The following is a 23,288-nucleotide window of genomic DNA, read 5'->3' as shown; positions in this document are numbered from 1 at the left end:
ATATTATAAGTAAAATTATAAATATAATAATAAAATAATAATATTATAACATATTATGCATTTTGTATTGTATTGGATCGGTTTTGAGAAGTAGATCTGAAATTCGATCCATGCAGTTTACAAAAAATAGAATCCAATTAAATCCAAATTAGTGCGATTTTAATCGGTTTTCGATTTGGATTGGATTGGATTGGATGAGCGATTTAATTTGGATCGATTTGGATTTGAACACCCCTATCCTCAGGTATATTCAGAACCCAATATTCTATTAACTTGCTTAAATCCTTGCTAACTTAAGTATTAGAGTCTCATGCAAGTATCACCCCCCACCTCCTCACAAGAAACTCGGACGGTGGCACCTTGGCACCATTAGAAGTCGCACGCTACCCTAAATGGAGTTTGGATCTCACGTTCAAGTCCAAAAGCAACCCAGTTTCAGGTAACTCTCGAAACTATATGTATACATATATACTATTAAGGTTAAATAATATCATTCCATCAAGCATTCAAGGTTAAAATTAAAACTATATAGTTTTTTCTAGTCTAGCGTGGAAGAGATATTATAGCACTCACGACGTGAGAAATAATTTGATAAAAAAAAAAAGTGAGAGACTAATATAGTGTAATTTTTCAATCTCCAAAATGTTTATGGTGCAATTAAAAATTTAGTGACATTTTTGATAAAGTGATCAATCTTAAATATCACTTTGGAACTTAACTCTCATCCATTTACGTTGTTATTATTATTACAATTTATCGTATAAATTTTGATGCCAAAATAATATAGGACTAAATAATATAAGGATTTAAAAAGAAAAAGAATAGTGAGTATTTATAATTTGAATTTAGTAGTATTAAATTCCCAATTTAGAAAAAGGTAAAAATTTACATACAATTATTTTTATATGAAGTTGATAGTTGATAATCATTAGACATGCAGTTGTTTTCATGTGAATCTTAACTTTAGAAAAACTATCATTTCTATCAATAAATATTCAAAATTTCTATGATTTTAAATGCAAGTACTCATAATAGAGTTGTCCAGAGATATTCTGAAGATAGAAGTTTTTCGGTCAAATTTTTTTCAGATGCAATAGTGGAAGAAGCTTTGAGCACTCTAGAGACAAGACACACATTTGACAACATCTGGAGAGGTACCACGCCACTGAGAGTAAAGCTTATGGGTTAGTTTGTAATTGTAGGCAAGTTGAATACACTAAAGAGACTTACTAGAATAAAGGTTATACCAGAAAATGAGGTAACGTGTATTTTGTGTCGTATTGATATTGAAGATGAGAACAACCTATTCTTGCACTATAATTTTGTATTTAGGATGTGGGCTAATGCTTTGATGTGTGGGGGTGTTAAGTGGGTTAGAATGAGGGAGATTGGTGAGTGTTTTAAGTTGTGGTGTGCTTAGGACGGAGTGAGAGAGGGCAGAGAAAATGACTGAATTTATTATTTGCTATGGTCTAGATTACATAGAGGGTTAGAAATTTGAAAATTTTTGAAAACAAGAAAACTGATGAGAATGATGCTTGGGAGATGGTTGTTATGCATTGGGATAAGTGAAAGTTAATAAATAAAAAAGATGCAATGGAGTATAGAATAAGGACTAATAATATCATATCAGGTAGTGATTTGATTGTAGCGTCAACAAGTCAAAGTAGGTGATGGTTGTGTGTGGAGTTTATTGTGCCCAAACAATGTATTATAATAGGAGTTATCTAGTAAATAAGGAGAATAAAGTGATAGTGTTCTTTTGTAAAATTTTGAAGGTAGGCTCTAGAACGGAGGCCTTGGTGGAAGGTGTGAAAGTAGTGATCCAATTTTTGATAGAAAAGATATCGATCATACTTGAACTTTGCAAAATTATGACTAGTGATCCTTGCTTGTTGAACTGGTCTAACAATGATGGATATTTCTCCTAGAGGTTAAACAAATTAAATTTTTTTGTTTTTGCAATAAGTGAGCAGTCTTAAATTTCAGCTTACAATATAAAAAGATTTCATACACATCAACAAATAGAGACAACTAGTTCATAAGAAAAATTACACTAGAGTCTTGTGGTGTTAACTAAAGTGTCTTTGATTGTTTGTAAAACCACAATTGACACCACCAGATGGCAATGTCGGAGGGAATTTAAATTTGGTGTTGGTGATACGTTATCTTGTAAAGTTATGATGATAAAGGTGCTATAATGTTTTTCTTGTTTACATTATTATTGATCTTGCAATTGTGTTCTCCCATTTTTTTGTAGTCGAATGATTATTTAAACGATAAAAAAAAGTGTTGCAAAAATATTTATGAAAGAATGAAACTAACTTTGTATTCATAAAAAGATGAATTATGTTCGACAAAAATATTTAAACGTTAAATTTGTATTTACTTTGTTAAAAGCTTATCTAAAATACTAAAATTACCCTTATCCTCTCTATCATCATTGGTCTCTATCCTTCACCATCCTTTCTTTTACAACCTTTAAACCTCCATAACCTCCACATTCACCACCTTAAACTCAACAACAACCACACTTCACCACCACCATGACCAAAACTACCAACACTACTATCAACACAACAAATTAAAAGTTTGTAGAGGAAGATCGAGATTCTGTCAACGGTGAAATATCGCAAAAAACTGCCAGAATTTCCATAACACTAGACAACAGAAGTAGACCAAAGGGTATTTTAGTAGAATTTGGCACCGATGCAGGTAAGTTGGTTGACGTTGATATTGTTGCTGACAACAATGACAACATCGGTGGATTTAGATTTTGATGGCTTCTTATTCTCCCCTTCCATGAATTTCTTCAACATGTTGCCCGAAATTTGAGTTGAAAAATTCTAATCCTATGGATTTCAATTCACTATTATATGAAGTCGAATATCAACAAATCAAACAGTCAGATTTTAGGATATACAAATTTAATCCTTAAATTTATAATTTTGAATTTTTTATTTTTTTTAAATGTACAAATCTAACCTTTATATTTGTGTTTCTCTAAATTTCAACACAAATAATTTCTGCCTTTATGAAATCTGAGAATTAGATTTCTTTAACAATTTTGTTACCCTCAAATTTAAGGAAATTTGTTAATTAAAATTAAAAAAATATATTCGTATTAAAAAAACACACCAAATTATCATTCCAGTGTATTATTCACAATATCTCTCCATTAAAAAAAAAGCTCAAGTTATATTGCAACAATGATTTCCATATAATGAATTGTTGCTAGTGATTTATATTTTAAAAAATATAAAATATATATAAAAACAAACTGTTCGCCATAGTTTCCAATTTATGTTAGTGTATAATAAGCTTTAATATATATATATGAATTTATTATTTTATTTATTAGATATATGTAAACAAATTAATTGAGATATTAAATAATTTATAATTTAGTCACCAAAATAATTTATAATTTAACTAAGAGTTTGAATTTAAGTATTGAAAATGAAAAAAATCATATGCAATTATTTTTTAGTAAATTTGAAAATCGCTGATAATTTTTTTTAATTTTGTTATTAATAAAAATATCTTTAAATCATTTAAAAATGTGATAAAAATATAAATTGATGAACCGAAACATTTTACATTAACGAAAAAAAGATGTGGAGAATAAATTTTTTTATAATAAGTGAGATTTTAACCTTAGTATGTGAGTCACGCCAAATTTTTTTATTAACAGAGCAATTTTTTATTATGGTAAGATATTTTTAGCACGTTTTTAAATTATTTAAAAATATTTTTATGGATAATAAAATTTAGAATATTTTTAATAGAACAAAAATAATTCAAGTATATTTTTAAGAGCTCACCTGTGTGAAATATATTTGAAGAATTAAAATTGCATACCAGCCCATTTTTTATTATAAATAGTTTTATTTAAAATACAATAAACTAAAAAAGTTAAATTTATTAATTAACAAAAAATTGTTCAAAGATCAATTCCACTTGATGATAGAAAAAGAGAAAAATATATTATATTATATTATTATATTATAAAACCAAAAATAGGATATATGGTTGAAATGTGTAACTGTAAACGGCAACTGAGGAGAGACGAGGTGATTCCAGAACAATCCGGGGGGCAGCTTTAGTTTTAGGTGTTTGGAATGGAACTCTCTAGACACACTCCTTCCTCTAATTTCGTATTTCTTCCTCACTATATAACTCATTCTTTCCATCTCCCTCATCACCACCATTCAATTCGCATCATCACTGACACACTCTGCGTTCACTCTCATCCACTTAATTAGCCATGGAAGACGATTTCGAGTTCCCAGCTGCCGGCGGCAACAACTTCGACGATGACATGGAGATTCCCAACGAGGAGGAGGAGGTCGACTCTACGCTCAAGGTTGGGGACGAAAGGGAGATCGGAAAAACCGGCCTCAAGAAGAAGCTCGTTAAGGAAGGTGAAGGCTGGGAAACACCTTCAAAAGGAGACGAAGTTGAAGGTACGATCTATTCCTTTTACGCGATGGTATCATTTTTCTTTTTCTTTGTTCTGCGTGGTTCGTATAAAAATGGTGTTGGTTTGTTGCAGTGCATTACACGGGAACGTTGCTCGATGGAACCAAATTTGATTCGAGTCGTGACAGGGGTACACCTTTCAAGTTCAAGCTTGGCCATGGTAACGTGAATTTGAACATGCAGTCGTTAATTAATCTTTAGTGTAGGATCTTATGGAAATCTAGATTTTATATTTTGTGTTCATTACTTGTTTGTTTTATTGACTGTAGTTGTTTTTGTTGATTGTTTATTTGATACAGGTCAAGTGATCAAGGGTTGGGATGAGGGAATCAAAACCATGAAGAAGGGTGAGAATGCCGTCTTCACGATTCCCCCAGAATTGGCCTATGGTGAATCTGGATCTCCTCCTACCATTCCTCCCAATGCAACTCTGCAGTTTGATGTGGAGTTGCTGTCTTGGACGAGCGTCAAGGACATTTGCAAAGATGGAGGGATATTCAAGAAGATTGTCACTGAAGGAGAGAAATGGGAAAATCCTAAGGATCTTGATGAAGTGCTTGGTACCGTTTCATAATAACAATACATTGTCATCCGTGTTATTCATTCACCTGTTTGGGCACTTTTTTGTTCATTGTTGTCTTAATTTTTTTTGTTACTTTCTTCTGTTATCTGCAGTTAAATATGTGGCTAAGCTTGAAGATGGCATGGTTGTTTCGAAATCTGATGGGGTGGAGTTCACCGTGGAAGAAGGTCAGTCATCGAGTTTGTGCTCAACTTAAAACTCTTTTAAGTGGTGCTTTTAATTGGTTTCTGATTCGTGTTGCATGTAGTAATAATATGTGGTTTTTTCTTGTTGTGCAGGTTATTTCTGTCCTGCATTGGCCAAGGCTGTAAAGACAATGAAAAAGGGAGAGAAAGTCATCTTGACCGTGAAGCCGGAATGTGAGTTAGATTCATTTGTTAATAGAATCATAAGTACATCATGTGCAAGTTCATTGACATGTATAGTTTTGCAGATGCGTTTGGTGAGAATGGAAGGCCAGCATCAGGTGATGAAGGCGCTGTACCTCCGAATGCTTCGCTCCAAATTGATCTTGAGTTGATATCTTGGAAGGCGGTATCTGACATAACCAAGGATAAGAAGGTTCTCAAGAAGACCTTGAAGGAGGGAGAGGGGTATGAACGTCCCAATGATGGAGCTGTGGTTCAAGGTAAAGCTTTTGGTCAGCATTATGCTTCTCTTTGTTCCATTTACTATTTTATTGGCTGCTGTTGTTGAATTCGTTATTTTCATTGTTGCAGTGAAACTTATTGGTAAGCTGCAAGATGGGACTGTTTTCGTGAAGAAGGGTCATGATGATGAGCAGCCATTTGAGTTCAAAATTGACGAGGAGCAAGTAATTGATGGACTTGATAGAGCTGTGATGAACATGAAGAAAGGGGAAGTTGCATTGGTGACCATACATCCTGAGTATGCTTTTGGCTCATCTGGGTCAACTCAGGAATTGGCCACCGTTCCTCCCAACTCCAATGTGTACTATGAAGTTGAGCTGGTTTCCTTTGTAAAGGTGAGAGAGAATTCTCTTTATGTTCCTAATGTTTTATGGTTCTGACAATATTAAAAACAACACTAATTTAATAAAAATGGAATGCAGGAAAAGGAATCGTGGGATATGAATACACCAGAGAAGATAGAGGCAGCTGGAAAGAAGAAGGAAGAAGGGAATGCATTGTTCAAGGCTGGCAAATATGAAAGAGCATCAAAGAGATATGAAAAGGTATCGTACTCCCTGCAAAAATCCTAGCAAAATTTGTTGTGATGTGAGGAAATTGAATTAACAATAGCTGCCGTGTTGTATGGGTGACAGGCCATAAAGTACATTGAATATGATTCTTCCTTCAGCGATGAGGAGAAACAGAAGACAAAGGTGCTAAAGGTCACATGCAATCTCAATAATGCAGCTTGTAAGCTGAAGCTCAAGGACTACAAACAAGCAGAGAAGTTGTGCACTAAGGTACGTTCATAGAATAGAATTTCCTTTTATTATTATTTGTCCTTCTTACATAGTTGCACATCTGTGATCTTGTGGTGTTTGATAATGTTAGGTATTGGAGTTGGATAGTAGAAATGTGAAGGCATTATACCGGAGGGCACAAGCATATATTCAACTTGTGGATTTGGATCTGGCTGAAATGGACATTAAGAAAGCTCTTGAGATTGAACCAGACAATAGGTAATGGACTTGACAATGGTTTCCTTGTGTGAATCTTCAGCTTGGACTTGTATTTTTCTAAGTTTCAGTTGTTCGGTATTTAACCAAACCTTCTCTGGATGGATGAATGTTGTCAGGGATGTGAAGATTGAGTACAAAATTTTGAAAGATAAAGTGAGAGAATACAACAAGAAGGATGCACAGTTCTATGGCAGCATATTTGCAAAGATGAACAAAATGGAACAAGCTAGAAGTGCTTCAGCAAAGCAGGAACCTGTGCCAATGGCTGTTGATAGCAAAGCTTAGACTTAGGGCTCTGTCTGTGTTGGCCTCTGCCTGCTCTTATCATCCAAGTGTCGTGTCATAAGTAGTTTGTTCATGTGGTTGTATTATTTTTATGTGAAAAAATGCTTATGGTCTTGGTTGTCACTTGTCACTCAAATCATCTATCTATACACTGATAGTTAATAAGGAATGAAGCAATTTAGTTTTGGCTAATATAACAATTTCTGAGTTTATGTTCCTTTGGCCTTCGGTTGGTGGTTTGGTCGTGAAGAGAAATTAGAAATAAAATGAAAATGAATAGTAATTATGATTAACAATTTGAAAGTACTTTTTAAATTTTAATTTTGTTATCGTTCATTTGTAAATTCATTTCGAAACATTTTGTAAAATAATGGTAAAATAATGGTGTTCGAAAGTTTTTTTAAGTAAAAAATATATATGTAATTTATCAATGAAGAAATATTACTGTCATCACTCCTCATTCGGTAGTTTTCTTCTAATGAAGAGAAAACTCAGACATATACATATACAAGTGTCTCAACGTCCCTGACTACATGAAGTGAGGTGAAATAACGAGATTGGCAACTAGTAATATCTTGCATACATAAATTTTTTGAAACACGGACCCATTCACCAATCTTGCAACAAAGCCCATCCTCTCAAGTTAGCATGAACACTCCTCTAAAACCGACGAGATTTCATTTGATTATGTCAATGCAATCAATATCCATCAGAGTATGGTCCTTCTAAACATACTGTCCGAACAGGAAAAACCAACCAATAAAATGGTCTAAAATTCAATCATAATAGCCTCCACGAAATTTGACGCTAAGCAGGAGCAAAAGGAACAAGATATGGGAAACAAAAAATCAATTTTATTCCTGTAGTTGAATTCATCTATTATTCCAAGAATACATCATTTACAACAAACCTACATTTCCAACATGGAGAGAAAAATCATGTACCGTTCACATTCCGACCTCACCATAATCTGCGACCAAACAGTAGGTACCCTCGTCCTGCAGTCAAACAATCTGTGACTCGAGCTGCTTTGACAATTGAGCAGTCCTTGTTTCAAAATCTGCTAGCTAAGTAGTATACATATTTTGGTTAGATATACCGCAGCAAAACCCAGATCTGATCCTCATCATCGCCAGAAGCACTCTGACCTGAACTGGAGTCTTTTTATCACCACCATCAACTATATAGGCAGCAATCATCAGGCTTCCACCATCAGCATAATACGGCCAATTAGATCTCTATGCATGCGCTATTAGTCACGAGTCATAGGCTCATAGCTGACCTTTCTTCACCATCAGCACATTGCTCCTCAAGCACACAAATGCATCAATTTATATGTCATCATGATGTTTTTACTTTCACTCTTGATCCAAATTCAAGTTTCCTTAAGAATGGGATTCCCATCTTGTTCATCATACACAACAGTTCTTCAGTTTTCTTTTTCATTCCTGCAGCTTCATAAAAATGCACAGCTGCACTCATGATGAATGTGTCTCCTTTTATTGACGTGCTTATACTTTCAAATAAACTGATACCTTCCTCCACGCATCCATTTTCCATGTAACCTTTCATTATTGTCCGGTGACATATGAGATCAGGAATCAAACCAAAAGTTGGAAGTTCTTCATAAACCCTCTTGGCTTCATTGATCATCCCTGCTTTGATGAATGCAGATATCAAAATATTAAAATGTGCACAAGATGGTAGAATGCCTTTGCTTTTCATAGTACATATGGTCTCCTCAGCTTCAGAGTAGTTCAGACTTTGGGTATATGCTTGAACAAGGGAGAGATATGTGAAAGAGTCAGGTGAACAACCCTGTCTCTGCATGGCCTGGAAAAGCTTCTCTGCTTCATGGCAAGCTCCAGCATTAGCATATACATTGATCATAATGTTGTAGCTAACCTGCAGTTAAAGGCAAAGAATGAGAAAACATTCATACCCATCGTGACAAGATTACAAAGTATAATTGCTTTCCAATGCTGGAAGTCTGCACACAACAACACATAATATTCACTGCATTTGATTGCAACATTACTATTTAATTCCTGTTTCTTTAACATGGGTAATTTCTTAAGCAAAGTCATCATAAGCAAGCAAAAAGTGATAGCAGTTAATTGCTAGGGAAATATTGAGCCGATAGTACAGACAGCATAAGCTTTTAAATCATATAAGTACCAACAGGAATTGCCAACTATATACTTGAACCTTGAGAACCTAGAAAAAGAAATTAGTTTCAAAATTAGTTTCATCTTTACCTTTCCAGGTTTTATCCCTTCTTCCTGCATTTTGTTGAACAACTGTGAAGCTTCATGTACCTTACCTGCACAAAATGAAATAAATAGTTAGGTCATGAGAGCAAAGAGGTAAAGAATAGCAATCATAATAAAGTAATGAACTAGTCAGCAAACAGCATATAGATTTAAAATATCAAACAGCCACGTGCCATAAATATTAAAGAATGAAAGAATTATCAATAATTCGATATAGTATTGCATCCATAATGATCAGAATTCTATATTTGTTAAGTGGATTTGGATCCTCTAAATTTTGAATTTTACTTTAGAGTGTAAAGTGTGATCTCTCACCATTTATTTTCTATGTCAGACCAAGAGAAAATATGAGAGAGAAATCATTCAAGGGTGAGTGATCACATTTTATCCTCTAAAGTAACAATTCAAAATTTAGAGGATCCAAATTCTTGTTAAGTTTATAGCTTAGTACCAGCCTTCCCGTAGTAGCCAATCAAATTCATGTATGTTTTCTCATCCAAAGGCACACCTAAAGAGGGAGCCTTCCTGAACATCTCCACGGCTCTATCCAACTTTTGGGATCTCCCATAGACACTGGATTGGCAGTTTAACATTTAGTCTAAAAAATTGAAACTGAAAAATATAGGTATAAGCACTCACTATCAGTGAAAGAAGTCCTTATTAAATGGCGACCTTATCATCATGTTAAATGTTTGGATTGATGGAGCAACACCAGAGGAACACATGCGCTCAAAAATACTGGATGCCAAATGCAATTTACCTACAAAACCGAACAACCAATATTGGTAAAGGTTCTGTTTCATGTTATATTTTATATGCAGGCTTGACATCAACCTGATTCAAGCATGGCCTTGATAAAGGTATTGTAAGCCACAGTATCAAGCTCCAAGTTATTTTCAAGACTTGTGCAGATGATATTCTCAGCCTCCTGATGTTTTCCTGGGGGTGAGAGACAGAGAGAGAAAAAAATCATGGCTAAAATTATCAACTAAATGTTAATTATATGCATGCTGAAATAGAAGCAACAAGGAATACAGAATGCTCCAGGCTGAAATTATCAACTTATGATTTTCAGAAACTAACAGAAGTATTAATTTTCCAAACAATTATATTTATATGATATCAGTTCACACTTGTATAATAGCATTTGAGATTTAGATACAATAACAGGTTAGATTATCCTTTACCTTTTTTCAAAAGAGTTATAGCACGGAAGGGATGTCCAAAAACAGAGGAAAGCAGTGGGTATGCAAAACATACATTACGAGATTCAACAACAAAATGCAGTTAAAAACCAAAGAAACATAAGAGACAACAGACAAGACATAATCAGTTAATTAATCCTAAAGATAAAACATTCACATATTTGGGAGAAAAGATCCATATACAGATGTATTGTCATCTCTTTAGAATCCAATAAGTTATAGATTTTCGAAAACAAGAACTCATGCATTGTTCTATACTTCTATTGTTATATTGTATTCACCATAATGGTAGAAATATACAAGACAAGGCATTGCACGTGTAAAATAAAATATAAGGATTGCACACTAGTAGTCCAGTTTACTTTACTCTTCTCATAGTCTCAGTTCCAAGATATACCTCCATTAGTTAAAGCATTTACAATGATGCTAATTCCAACAGCACCAAGATCACATCCTTCCTTGGTTACTTGCTTGTATAGCAAATATGCCTTCTCTTGCTCACCACATTTTGCATATACATCAATCATAGAGTTATAAAGTAGTTTACTAGGTGTGTGAGAATGCACATATTCTGCAAAGATGTCTTCAGCTTGTTTCAGCATATGTTGTTTGCCACAATGGCTAATCAAAGAAGCAATGGTGGCTTCTTCCATTTTGCTGTCAATTTCAGTTAACTGTCTGTTGAGAGATTCTACTTTACTCAATTCTCCTGAAAAATGAGATAAAAATGCCCAAGTTAAAAATAGAAACTTGCTTAATAAGATATGACTTTTTTCAGGGTAGAGTCGTAGAGACAATAAGACACGAGTTGTATTCATACCATCTTTGGCCAAGCTGATGGTGAGTTGACTAACAATTTTTGATCCCCCAGGATATTCCTGTAATAGCTTCAGTAACGTTCCTATCTTGCTGAAGTTGCCATTTGACAAATATAAATTGAGCACCAGCCCTAGAGCCGTGACATCATGTTTGTCAATGGACCCAGAAGCAACAAGTTTATCATCAGATTGCTCATCCCCTTTATGTTGACAAAGAATCCAATAAATTGTCTGGACGAAACTACTATATTTAAATAAGTCATTCTTAAACATCTGATTTGTTAACTGCTCCGCTTCTAGCATCATTCCACCCTTACAATAAATCTTCATAACTGTCCTATAAAGATCCTCATCAAAATTTGTCTTATCCTCCATTAATTGGACAATGAACTCCTTTGCCTTTTCCATCAAATTAAGTCCCACATACAAATTGAGCATATCATTACAAGAACCAGCATCAGGCAGTCCAGTCTTGCGGAGAGCCAACAATGTTTCTTCAGCGGATACTACATCTTCTTTCATCACATAACACTGTAGCAGGACAATATAAGCAAATCGAGAGAACCATATGTTGCTAGACTTCATGAGTTCAATCACTTCCAAGGCTTTGTCTACCTTCCCCGAAGTAAGATAGACTTGTGCCATTGCCAAATATGTCTTTTCATTGGTAAGCAAACCTCGATGCTTCATCTCTTCAAATGTTTTATGAGCATCCTCATATAAACCAAGCCTTCCATAAATTCTAATAAGCAAACCATAGATGACTTCATCAGCTGGAATTTTGTTGTTTATCATTTCTGAAAAGAGTGAGAGGGCTTTCGGGTAGTCCTCATATCTGTAATATAACGATAGAAGTGATGAACAAGTGTATTTACTAGGAATTACTCCTTGAAACCTCATATCCTCATACAATCTTTGAACTACATCCCTGTTGCCATTTTTAGCACTTAAATTAATAAGCATGTTATAAGTCACCTCCTCAGGAACAAATCCATTATTTTTCATCTCCTCAAAAGTCTTGAAAGCATCTTCATGTAGCCCTTCTTTGACAAGAGAGGTGATGACTACAGTATAGGTAAAATCATTAGGTGTCACCCCTTCTCTTACCATATCCCTCCATACTAACACAACCTCTCTATGGAGTGATTTCTTTTGCAAAGAAGACAGCATAAAGTTGTAGACAGCAACAGAAAGCATGATACCCCTTTCCTTTACAGCTGAATAGAAAGAAAACATAGCCTTATGTCGCCCCCATCTAGCATATGAACATAGCATGGTACCACAAGCAACTTCATCTGGTTCACAACCTGCATCAAGCATCTCCAAGAAGGTCTCTTCAGCTAGCTTAAGCTTTCCAACTTGCCCATACAAGCGCAATACTATAGTGTAGACAATCACACTCGGATGGTAGCTCAGCTGTTGAAGCACCAGACTATCAATTCACAGTATCAATCTCTATACTTTGGAGCAAAAACATCAAGCATAACCACATTTACATCCACTGAGTCTTGTTCAGCTATTTTGAATATAATAATTGACATGAAAATGACCAATAAAGAAGAGAGGAACCTGCAATTTCATCCAAGCAAAGAAGTCTCTGACTTGGCGCCACCCTTTCTGTTCCTTGAGGACGACGCACATCTCCCTGAAGGTGAGCTTGCCAACGAAGGAACCCATGACCATCCTCATGTCGTAGTCATCATCCACCCTCTGAGAGAGAGCGCGAACCTTCTTGATGGCGGCGACCACGTGCTTCCCGTAGAGGTGTCCGTTGCGGTCATCCTGAAGGTACTGAACCATCTGCTCCGGCGACCGCTTTATCCAGCGGGGCGTCTGGGCCTGTGGGCCCTGGTTCCTGCGGAGGACGCTGAGGTAGCGGGCCTTGGCCTTTATGATGCGGCGGGCGTTGTCGTCGGAGAGAGGGTTCTTAGGGTTTCGGGAACGGGGCTTGGGGCTCGCGGGATCCCCGTCTGGGAGGGACCAAGGGTCTCTGTGCAGTGAGGAGGAGCGGATTCGAGTAATTGGTTTGTTGTTGGTGGTTGTGAGAGAAGGTGGAGGGAGGAGTGGAGTGGAGAAGAGAAAAGGGGATTTCAGAGACTCCATTGACTCACTCTGACTTCACTAAGGACCTACCACAGTTTTCATAATCATATATATACTAGCAACGCTGAAATGGATAATGATGTGTGTGTGAAGATGCTGTGTGCTCCCTTAAACCCTTCGGACATTAACAGAATACAAGGCGTGTATCCCGTCAGCCCAGAGCCACCCACAGTTGGTGTACGAAGGCGTTGGGGAGGTTTACTCCATCAGCTCCGCCGTCATTTCTCTCTCTCCCGGTGACTGGGTTTAGGGTTCTCCACCCTCCTTCGGTGCCATCTTTTCTTTCTCCTTTGGAAAAACAACCATTTGTACCTATGAACTTTATGAACGCTGACAAAAGTATCCATTAAAGAAGAAAACTAATGTTATATCCATCAAAGATGGATTCCGTACGACAAAAGTAACCAAATCCTAAATTTATGTTGACTTTTTAATAAAATTCCAGAATTACCCCATCATTATCTTCAACCCCTCCTCTCTTCTTTCCCAAATCTCAAATACCTCCATCGAGGAAGTTCTCGAGCTTGGGTTGTTGGTGATGGTGGCAGTGGTTGTTGTCGATATTGTTATTGTTGTTGCATGAAGTTTCCAATAGCAAGTTTTGGTTGATGTAGTTATTCTTCTTTCAATCTATGATGATAAAGGAAAATTAAAAAAAAAAGAGTAATTTGTAATAATAATAGAGAAATTAAAAGAGAAAAGAAATTATTAAACCTTGATAAGTAGAAAGGTGATGATGATTGTTGAAGGGTTCTTGATAGATGGAAAAAGGAGGGAGGTTGAGAGTAGTAGCGACATGAGTGGAAGGAGTAAGATCGAAGCAGTTTCCATCATCAGCAGCAGTTACATCATCTTGTGCAGTGGGATTGAATAGCCCAAAACGAGTTTGATGATGATGAGTAGTAGTAGTGTGTTGTTCTTGAGGTGAGAGAGAGAAACCTAGCAAGTTCATTGAAGCCATAGAAGAAGAAGAAGAAGAAGAAGAAGAAAGGTTAAATTGCTGAATAAAGAGAGGGTTGAAATTTGTTGAAAGGGGTATAGAGATTAGGGTTAGGAAAATGATAATTTGGGGATTTTAGGTATTAAGATGAGGGTTTTTAGGCAATCGAGGTATTTGAGATTTGGGAAAGAAGAGAGGAGGGGTTGAAGATAATGGTGAGGGTAATTTTGGAATTTTATTAAAAAGTCAACATAAATTTAGGATTTGGCTACTTTTGTCGTACGGCATCCATCTTTGATGGATACAACGTTAGTTTCCTTTTTTAATGGGTACTTTTGTCGGCGTTCGAAAAGTTTATGGGTACAAATGATTGTTTTTCCTTCTCCTTTCCTCAATTTTACTTCACCTGATGAATAAATTCTGTTGCACTTTGTCTGTTTTGAAAATTCACGAGTTTTTTTTTTTAATTTTTGGTTAATTTTCAGTTTTATGATGTCTTGGATAATTTTTGATAAGTTTGTTTCATTTTTATCAGTTGAGACCAGAAGTCTTGAGAAAATTAAAGAAGTATTACATTATACTTTTCAAACGAACACCTCTTTGACCCTGGATAATATGGTTTTACCTGGATGTGGATATATTAATGCTGAAAAAAGCTGTGCAGTTAATCAATGGAAAATTTGAGATTGAGGTATCCATGATTAACTTTGTTTTTAGTTTAATCGTGCCATTTTTTTTAATTATTGTACAACTAAATGATTTAAAATATTTGCTACTGGTTTAATATTGTATATATCAATACTACTATTTCTTATTTTGATTTTGAGGTGGTTTATTCTTAATGATGAATGCTAAGAGAGCTTTGCTGGAAAAAGTGTTCTTTGATGGAAAATAAGATAACCATCATTATTCCATCAATACTACTATTTCTTATTTCATTTTGCACGAAAAAAAGTTGTTAGGGCCAATTAAATGATTTCTTCAAATAACAGATGTGGTTTTTTACCTGGGTGCCATGAACGTTCTGATCTTAGGGTGTTTTTGGTTCTTTTTTGTTTTAAACAAAAATTCAGCTTTCTTTTTTTAACATAAAAATCAGTTTAGTAGTTGATTAAAATCAGTTTTTTTCGATTCATATATTCATGTTATGTGGAGATTAGTTATAGTTGTTAAAATGATTCTTGAATGTTAATTCAAGAAGAACCTTTTGAATGCTTTGTTATTGTGGTCATTTAAAAAATCCACTGGTTTAATTCATGATTTCTTCAATGTTTTATGTTTCCTTTTATGTATGGTTTCTGTCCTCTGGAGCTGCTTATTCTTGGGTGGTGGTTTGGCTTGAAGATTCACTGTTGATTTTCTCGTGCTATTCTACACGGTATGACCCCTTTCTACATGCTCTCTTTGAAATATAAATTATGAATTTTATTTTTTTATTGATTTCTAACAATTCAAGGGTAAAGACCACACAATCTTTTAGTTTGCATTAATTCAAAGTAATATATATATATATATATATATATTTGGATTTTGACGATGAACGAACATAACTAGTGATCATATGTCCATTTGAGGAATAGAACATTACATCATAAGATCATTTGCAGCAAATTTCATATGGATGGCTCTCAATTTCATAACTCAACACAAAATAATAATAATGAGGACAACATTTAATAATACGAACGTCAACGAGTTATAACTCAAATGACATAGTCTCTCCATCTTCACCAGATTTTGGGTTCGAATTTCACTTATAATTTTGGAAGAAAAAAAACATTTGATAATACGAATTTGGGTATATTTATAACTAAAAATCAGTTAATAATTCACTCCTTCATGTCATAAAGCTATTTACAGATCCAAGGCCAACTGGTGGTGTGCTTATGTGTGTTAGCAAGGCCTTTTGGAAGCAAATTCTGCAGCTTTCCATAAACTTAATACAAACTTTTTTATACAACAGTGGCAGAAACACAACAAAAGAATAACACAAGTGAAGAGCATATGCAAAGCACTTAAGTCTATAAATCTTTCGAGATGAAGTCTATAAATTCATTGAAATTGGGAGGAAAAATTCAGATATTTACATCCTTGCCATCTCAATGAGATGATGTTATGCTACAAAGAAACACATACTATAGTACCTGTTATACAAAATTGTCTCTCAATTCTTGTTACACAAAAGGAAAAGTTTCACTCTCAATTAATCTATGTCAGTCTCCTTTGTCATGACTTATGCTAACTCAGTTTAAGCGAGATGTGAGGTTCAAGAAAGCATCTTCACTGCACGGAATAGTGAGACCTCCCATTGGATGATCATATCCAAATTCTTCTTCTGCTTGACTTAGTAATTCTTGAAATAACGGCTGACTCAAATAAGAAATGGGAACCACAAACCGCTTCATCTTCTCGCCAACATACATGGTAAAATAGCCTTTTGGGACTTCCACAACTTTGGAAGTTGCTTGGTTTGAGTTAAATGAGGCCTTTCTTCTGATACCAGGCAAAAGAAAACCCATTGTTGTATGTATGTGTTGATGAAATATTAGTCTTAGATATCACTTGTGATTAAGATGAAATCTTGAGTTTTTGGTGAATTAGTATGTGAATGACTTGTGCAGTTGTGTTGGTGCTAAATGCTTGCAACCATGAACATATATATAGATAAAAGGATATGTTATAAACATATACAGATATTAGAATGATTGGTGGAGGAAGGCTATCAGATAGGACCTATTCGGAGAAAAGGGCATGTAAGAGGTCACATGGTATTGTCTTGGCGGACTTTCATATGTATCAGCTTGTTAAACTACATAATTCAAGGTCCACCTTGTAGAGGGTAGGCCAACAGATTGCAATGTTGTTTATAATCTGGTGTACTTGAAGAGTTGAGGTTCATATTAGTTCTCATCTGGCCTCATATCAACAGATTTCATTATCAGTTGTATTGTCAATTTGAAGAAGCATGTGAGATGTCTAAAGCATGTCTCATGGAGTACCTTTAGTACAACTACAATGTTTGAAGAAGCATGCTTCACCTATGAATTTATGTATATTTATATTATTTCAAGTGGATACCATATATTAGCTACCTAGCAATTACCTCAGAAGGTGGGATATGTACTCTCACTTAACTTCCTATGTCCTAACCTTTGAAAGAGACCTCCAAGACAATACCATGTGATCTCTTATGATCATTTCACTTTGTAGACCCCATTTTACAGCTTCATCAGAATTATTTCTTCAGGATGGCAACTATATATACACTTGTCTTGTGTTCTCAACCAAAACAAATTAGTTGCATCTCCTCAAGTATCAGAACTCAAATATTTCTCTCATACAAATCCTTCAAGAACAATGGCTTTCCGCATTCCAGGTATTAGAAAGGCATCACTTTCTGCATCTAAAGGGACTAATGTTCCAAAAGGCTATCTTGCAGTCTATGTTGGAGATAACATGAGGCGGTTTGTGATTCCTGTATGTTACTTGAACCAGCCTTCGTTTCAAGAATTATTAAGCCAAGCAGAAGAAGAATTCGGATATGAACATCCAACCGGTGGACTTACAATTCCATGCAGTGAGGATGAATTCCTAAACCTCACTTCTCAATTGGTTGGCCAGTAGATTGTTCTAATAGACACTGACGTAGCTTAGCTGAGACAAATTTTGTAGTACAGAAGGCTCTTTCTTTTATTATAAACATTGTCCATTTTGGTCTCTTCCTTGTATCATTCATTTGAAAGCGTAAAAATATTGAATGAGAAAGTTACAGCATGACATTGTCAAAATTTGTTTGCTTTTGTCTGATATGAATGATCTCTAATATATACAACAACATCATAATAAAATTAAACATGTTCAGATTGCTCAGAACTTTTAAAGAACAATAAAAGAGAATTGCAAATTTGTAATCCACGTAGATTCAATGACTATTTAACTAACATTATATGAAATTGGAATCCATTAAAACATGGCCCTACAAATGAGCAAATCTATTTCTTTCATAAAAAAAAATTAAAAGTACAATTATGCAATGGTTTCAAATATACTAGTTGCAGTTATATATATCAGAAAGATGTACATCATTGTAAAAAATTAGAGAAGACAAGCTTCAGAAGGATGTCAAATTCAAGTGAAACAATCAAAGTTGGTGAGCTTCTGATCTGGGAGAGAGTGCACTGTGAATATGTGGTAATAGTATAAACTATGAAGACTATAGAGACATAAGATCCAACAACCTTTAGCATAGAAGAAACTAATACAAAGGAAATATCAGAAGAGATTGGTTGAATAACTTATAGATCCTCTCAATTAGCTTTAAGTAATCAAGAGTTATGGATTTGTTTCAACAAATTAGCTAGCTAACTGGAATAGCAAAACTGAAGATGTAGAGAAGGATCTATATCGATTTCAACAATGACAGTTCTTTCGCTAGTACCTAATAACTACTACCTAGAGAAATAATTTAGTCTTATACCTTCTACATGGCTAAAATCAATGACTAAAATTTGTGTCTGCATTTACTATATCTAGAGAAGTAAAGCTGTTCATCATAAGCAGGAGATTCATTTGCTAGCAGTAAAGCATTTACTATTTAGATGCATTCATGTTCACATGGATGCATTCAAAAGTGAAGATCATATGCAAAGAAATCGAGTATACAAGTCCTTAGGGATTAGGTGTTTAAAATCATTGAACTTGGGAAAAATATTCTGATATTACATCTTTGACATCTCAATGAGATGGTAGTTAATATCCTCCAGTAAAAAGGAAGTAAAAAAGAAAAATTCAAAGTGCCTGCTGTACAAATTTGTCTCTCAATTAATCTAAGTCAGTCTTGTTTTCCTTGGACTATACCATAGTCCATTCAAGCGAGACGTGAGATCCACAAAAGCATTCTCCTTGCAAGGAATAGTGAGACCACCCATTGGATAACCAAATCCGAATCCTTCTTCTGCTTGGCTTAGTAACTCTTGAAATGAAGGTTGACTCAAACAGGAAATAGGAATCACAAACCGCCTCATTTTCTCTCCAACATAGACTGCAAGATAGCCTTTTGGGACAGAGGCTGCTTGGGTTACAGCAGATGATGCCCTTCTATAGCAGGTAAGCGAAATCCTATTGTTTTCTTTTGCTTCAAACTAATAAAAATGCAAATGATCTCAAAGGGTGTAAAGAAGAATTGTTGTTGCTACTGATTTGTGTTGCTTTAGAGTGCAAGGGTAACCGTCTATATATAGATATACCATCTGTAAGTTTTTGAATAATTAGCCATTCGATAAGGTCTACTTTGAGACAAGGGCGAAACAAAGATCACATGGTAGTGTCTTCATTGTGTTTATGAAAGATTACTTTAGATTTGAGAGTTCTTGCCAAACAATGTTACCACCTTTTGAAAGAGACGACTGAGAAGCTAATAAATAGTTAAATACAAAGCTGATTTAATGGATTACTACGTATGTTGCAGACATGCTCAAGACATATCACATAAGTTGGCTCTTTATACTGATGGGTAACCTACTAAATCAGTGGAAATTGTCTAATAATGATGCAGAGTGGATATGCATACATTTATTGCAATAGAATACAGATCACAGGGTACATCAGTACGTGAAAGGATTCATATGAGATGCCTTAAAACATGTCCATAGATCAATATATATATATAGCCATCAAGTACCTCATAATTGTTTTCATTGCCAAGATTAGTTCAACGGTTGGTAGCTATATATTAGCATTTAGTCAATTTCTCAACCCGAAGAAGAAAATGTGACATGTCTAAAGCATGTTTACAAAAATATGGAATGCCAATTAAGAAATGAAACAGACATAAGGTTTCAGTTTGATCTTATCTCATTTGATTGCAGTGGCTTCAATCTTGACTATTCTTTGAGAAGGTGGGAGCATTCACTCTTAACCACTTCTAAGACAGCACCATGTGATCTCTCGTGTGTATGCCCCGCAATCCTATAGTGACTTCAGCAATAATTTTATCTTGGAAATAATAATATTCCAAAGAATCTTAAAATCTATAAATACATTTCCTCCTGTATTTAGAAACAACACAATTCATTGCATTCTTAAGCATCAACACTTCTTATCTTAAACTTGAAAGCTTTTCCTTGCTCTAGTTCTTACATACATACAGAAAAATGGGTTTCCGTTTACCTATTATTCGAAAGGTATCATCATTCTCAGCTAGCCAAGTAGCTTCAAAATCTGTGGAACTCCCAAAAGGGTATCTTGCAGTGTATGTTGGAGAGAATCAAAAGCGTTTTGTGATCCCCATATCATACTTGAACCAACCTTCATTCCAAGACTTGTTGAGTCAAGCTGAAGAAGAATTTGGATATGATCATCCCATGGGAGGTCTCACTATTCCTTGTAGTGAACATGTCTTCCAAAGAATCACTTCTCACTTGAATAGGCTATAAATCTCAGACTGTAGAAGATTGACATAGATTAGCATATACATGTTGTATACAATAGATTAGTATAGAGAATCAGATGACAAACTCAAAGAGTATGTCTACTTTTGTTGTATAGTGACAAGTTGACAATGAATTCAGTTATTCAATTTTGTGTTTATCATATAGCATTGTTCACTTGTTCCTGAAATTAGGAGCTTACATAACCGAAGTTACGCGCTGAAAGAAAAACTTGATTTTTTGCCTGTTTTAATAAATTTCAAAGTAGGAGCTGAACACCTTCTTATTAAAATATTAATGAGTGCACATTGTGCACTTGGATAAAGTTACATTGCATATCACAAATTTGTTTGATTTTGCATTAGAATCGTGAAGTAAAATAACTGCCAACTGATACACACATGAATCAAACAATTCTTTATTTATATTCACACAGAATAGTTGTTGGACTGCAACTTCTGTGATTTTTAAAGCAGAATATTCTCCTATAAAACTATCTGAAGCTGCATAATTTGAATTTTACATCCATCAATTGCCAGAAAATCATATCTTGATGACAACTTTGACACAATTTGGCTCTTTGAATACATCAAATGCTTTGCTTATATCTGTCAATGGGAACTCATGGGTGAATAGCTCCTGAAGAGGGAGCTCCTGTGAAAATGTAAATAAATAGTCCAAATACATTAAATAATTGTGAGACTTTTTCATCAATGTATTAAGCATATTCCAGAAACGATAATGTAGTGTATCTATTGAACTTAAGTGTCTTTCAAGTTTAAAGTACCTCCTTTTGGCATTTGTCAGCTACAATTGAAAGGTCTGACATGGCTTTTAGACCTCCAAAAACAGAACCCTTCTGAGTTCTGCCAGCCAGAATTGCTGTATGATTGAAAGGCACAATAGGTTCATTTGGCGCGCCAATCGTTATTGCTTTACCGGTTCCCTACATAATCCGAAGTAATAATTAGAAGAAGCAAGAATCATATAATTTGATGAAATCAAACAGCTGAATTACTTGACAGAAGTGAAACTAACCATCTTTGTGGCTGCCAAGGATTCACTAATCAAAGACGCAACTCTAGTGCACTCAAAAGAATAATCACACCAAATCCATCACTCAGTTCCTTCCCCAATTCCGATGGAGGTTTATCAGATTCTTGAGTATTTATAAAATCAGTCATTCCAAAAGCTTTCCCTTTTTCTCTCTTCATCTCATCTGTGTCAATCCCTATTATCTTAGTAGCCTCCAGCATTTTCGCTCCGCTTATAGCCTGCATCACAAGGTCATTATCAAAACTCATCAAGGCTCAAAACTAGAAGCAAACTACTCCCTCCATCCATTGATAACTGTTGGATATGTACGAAATTTTTCTCACTTCGACAGTTATTGATGGATGGATTGAGTAACTTCCATACAAATCTATTTGAAGTGTACCCCAAACCCCAATCACCAAGACTGAAAACAGCAACACTTGATCCACTTTCAACTTGGGCTTCCTTCCAGCAGCTCCATAGCCAGTTGAAAACCCACATGAGATGAAGCTAGCATGGGCTAGATTGATGCCTGGATCAACCTTGAGAAGGTAATTGGCATTGACAACCGTGTACTCCGACCACGTTGCACAAGTCCAAGTGTGTTGTAACTTCTTGCCTCTGCAGTAACTCTGAAAGTGTATGTCAGGCAAAGGTTGGTCTTTCCGGAGACACAACTCCGGCAATGTCCACACTCTCCTATATATGTTGGAATCACCATATCCCCTTCTTTAAGATTTTTTACTTCATCTCCAACTGTCTCTACAACACTGCAATTATAAATAGAATTTAAAACCAATTCATCATGTTCATGGACTATCATTGATACAATACAATGCAGTATTTGGATATGCAATCTATCTTACCCAATTCCTTCATGTCCAGGTACTAGAGGGAAACCATTAACATATGGAGATCCTTGAATGCCTAAAACATCAGTGTGGCAGATGCTAGCACAAAGCATCTTAACTCGAACTTCGCCTGATTTCGGCGGATCAACTTGAATCTCTTCAAGCTTTACTGACATTCCTAATCCCCAGCACACTGCAGCTGCAAAAAGCAAATAACTATGCATAATATCATGTTTGAAAGTAACATGAAAATTAATTGATTTCTACATGCATGCTTAATGTCGATATAATGAATTAATGATAAATATTATACCTTTGCATGTAATAACACCCTGTGAAGTGCACATCTTTGTAAGAATTCGCTCAATTTAGAAATCTGCTATGTTTTTTTTCTAAAGCAAAAGTTTTGGCTGAAAAGAACGGGAAGGTGCAGTTCTAAACTTAAACTAGCAAATCTATATCTCTCTATATTCTTCCTTCCCGTCAGCTCTGTCTCTCCCTCTCTCTCTCTCCCCCTTATTCATCTTCCTCTTTTGGAGTATGGATCTTTCCGAACTGCTCACGAGGAACTTGGATTGCTTTTAGAGTGAAGGTCAAATTAGGGAATTATCACGGTGGAATAGGATATTGGAAC

At 35.2% G+C, this 23,288-nt stretch overlaps 3 protein-coding genes and 2 pseudogenes across 4 annotated transcripts; 2 read left to right on the top strand and 3 right to left on the bottom strand.

Annotated features, from left to right (window-relative positions):
• The first annotated feature begins 4,068 nt into the window (after window positions 1-4,068).
• LOC107482319 (peptidyl-prolyl cis-trans isomerase FKBP62) lies at window positions 4,069-7,254 on the top strand. The gene is made up of 11 exons (XM_016102771.3): window positions 4,069-4,466; window positions 4,556-4,642; window positions 4,782-5,042; window positions 5,158-5,232; window positions 5,344-5,424; window positions 5,499-5,693; window positions 5,785-6,050; window positions 6,138-6,260; window positions 6,351-6,497; window positions 6,589-6,716; window positions 6,833-7,254. Exons 1-11 carry the CDS (start codon window positions 4,268-4,270, stop codon window positions 6,999-7,001), a joined length of 1,731 nt encoding a protein of 576 aa, XP_015958257.1. The 5' UTR covers window positions 4,069-4,267; the 3' UTR covers window positions 7,002-7,254.
• Window positions 7,255-7,835: 581 nt separating this feature from the next.
• Window positions 7,836-13,773, bottom strand: LOC107482318 (pentatricopeptide repeat-containing protein At5g27270). Of its 2 annotated transcripts, none has more exons than XM_016102770.3 (8): window positions 12,867-13,773; window positions 11,300-12,713; window positions 10,877-11,188; window positions 10,109-10,213; window positions 9,947-10,034; window positions 9,726-9,847; window positions 9,260-9,324; window positions 7,836-8,906 (listed from the first exon to the last, which is right to left on the bottom strand). In XM_016102770.3, the coding sequence occupies exons 1-8, from the start codon at window positions 13,398-13,400 to the stop codon at window positions 8,343-8,345; spliced, it is 3,204 nt and encodes a 1,067-aa protein (XP_015958256.1). In that variant the 5' UTR covers window positions 13,401-13,773; the 3' UTR covers window positions 7,836-8,342. The 2 variants fall into 2 exon arrangements, with proteins under 2 accessions (XP_015958256.1, XP_020995189.1); XM_021139530.1 differs by having other exon boundaries at window positions 11,300-12,729; window positions 12,867-13,004.
• A 2,597-nt stretch (window positions 13,774-16,370) lies between these two features.
• On the bottom strand, window positions 16,371-19,615 carry LOC110278813 (uncharacterized; annotated as a pseudogene).
• On the top strand, window positions 16,856-18,110 carry LOC107482179 (auxin-induced protein X10A-like). The gene has a single exon (XM_016102579.3). It carries the CDS (start codon window positions 17,698-17,700, stop codon window positions 17,962-17,964), a length of 267 nt encoding a protein of 88 aa, XP_015958065.1. The 5' UTR covers window positions 16,856-17,697; the 3' UTR covers window positions 17,965-18,110.
• Window positions 19,616-21,209: 1,594 nt separating the features above from the next.
• On the bottom strand, window positions 21,210-23,288 carry LOC107482181 (alcohol dehydrogenase 1-like; annotated as a pseudogene).

The sequence above is a fragment of the Arachis duranensis genome, chromosome 3 (genome assembly GCF_000817695.3).
Source record: "Arachis duranensis cultivar V14167 chromosome 3, aradu.V14167.gnm2.J7QH, whole genome shotgun sequence".
NCBI lineage: Eukaryota > Viridiplantae > Streptophyta > Magnoliopsida > Fabales > Fabaceae > Arachis > Arachis duranensis.
This window is presented reverse-complemented; position numbering and strand designations above follow the sequence as displayed.

Bases quoted from the DNA above. Each gene is read 5' to 3' on its own strand.
- LOC107482319 (XM_016102771.3), top strand. From the start codon at position 4,268: ATGGAAGACGATTTCGAGTTCCCAGCTGCCGGCGGCAACAACTTCGAC. The intron at 4,467-4,555 runs GTACGATCTATT...GGTTTGTTGCAG, and splicing joins AAAAGGAGACGAAGTTGAAG to TGCATTACACGGGAACGTTG. The intron at 5,043-5,157 runs GTACCGTTTCAT...TGTTATCTGCAG, and splicing joins GGATCTTGATGAAGTGCTTG to TTAAATATGTGGCTAAGCTT.
- LOC107482318 (XM_016102770.3), bottom strand. From the start codon at position 13,400: ATGGAGTCTCTGAAATCCCCTTTTCTCTTCTCCACTCCACTCCTCCCT. The intron at 10,214-10,876 runs GTATATCTTGGA...TCTCACCCCCAG, and splicing joins AAATGCTTTAACTAATGGAG to GAAAACATCAGGAGGCTGAG. The intron at 9,848-9,946 runs GTCGCCATTTAA...CTGCCAATCCAG, and splicing joins ACATTTAACATGATGATAAG to TGTCTATGGGAGATCCCAAA.
- LOC107482179 (XM_016102579.3), top strand. From the start codon at position 17,698: ATGGCTTTCCGCATTCCAGGTATTAGAAAGGCATCACTTTCTGCATCT.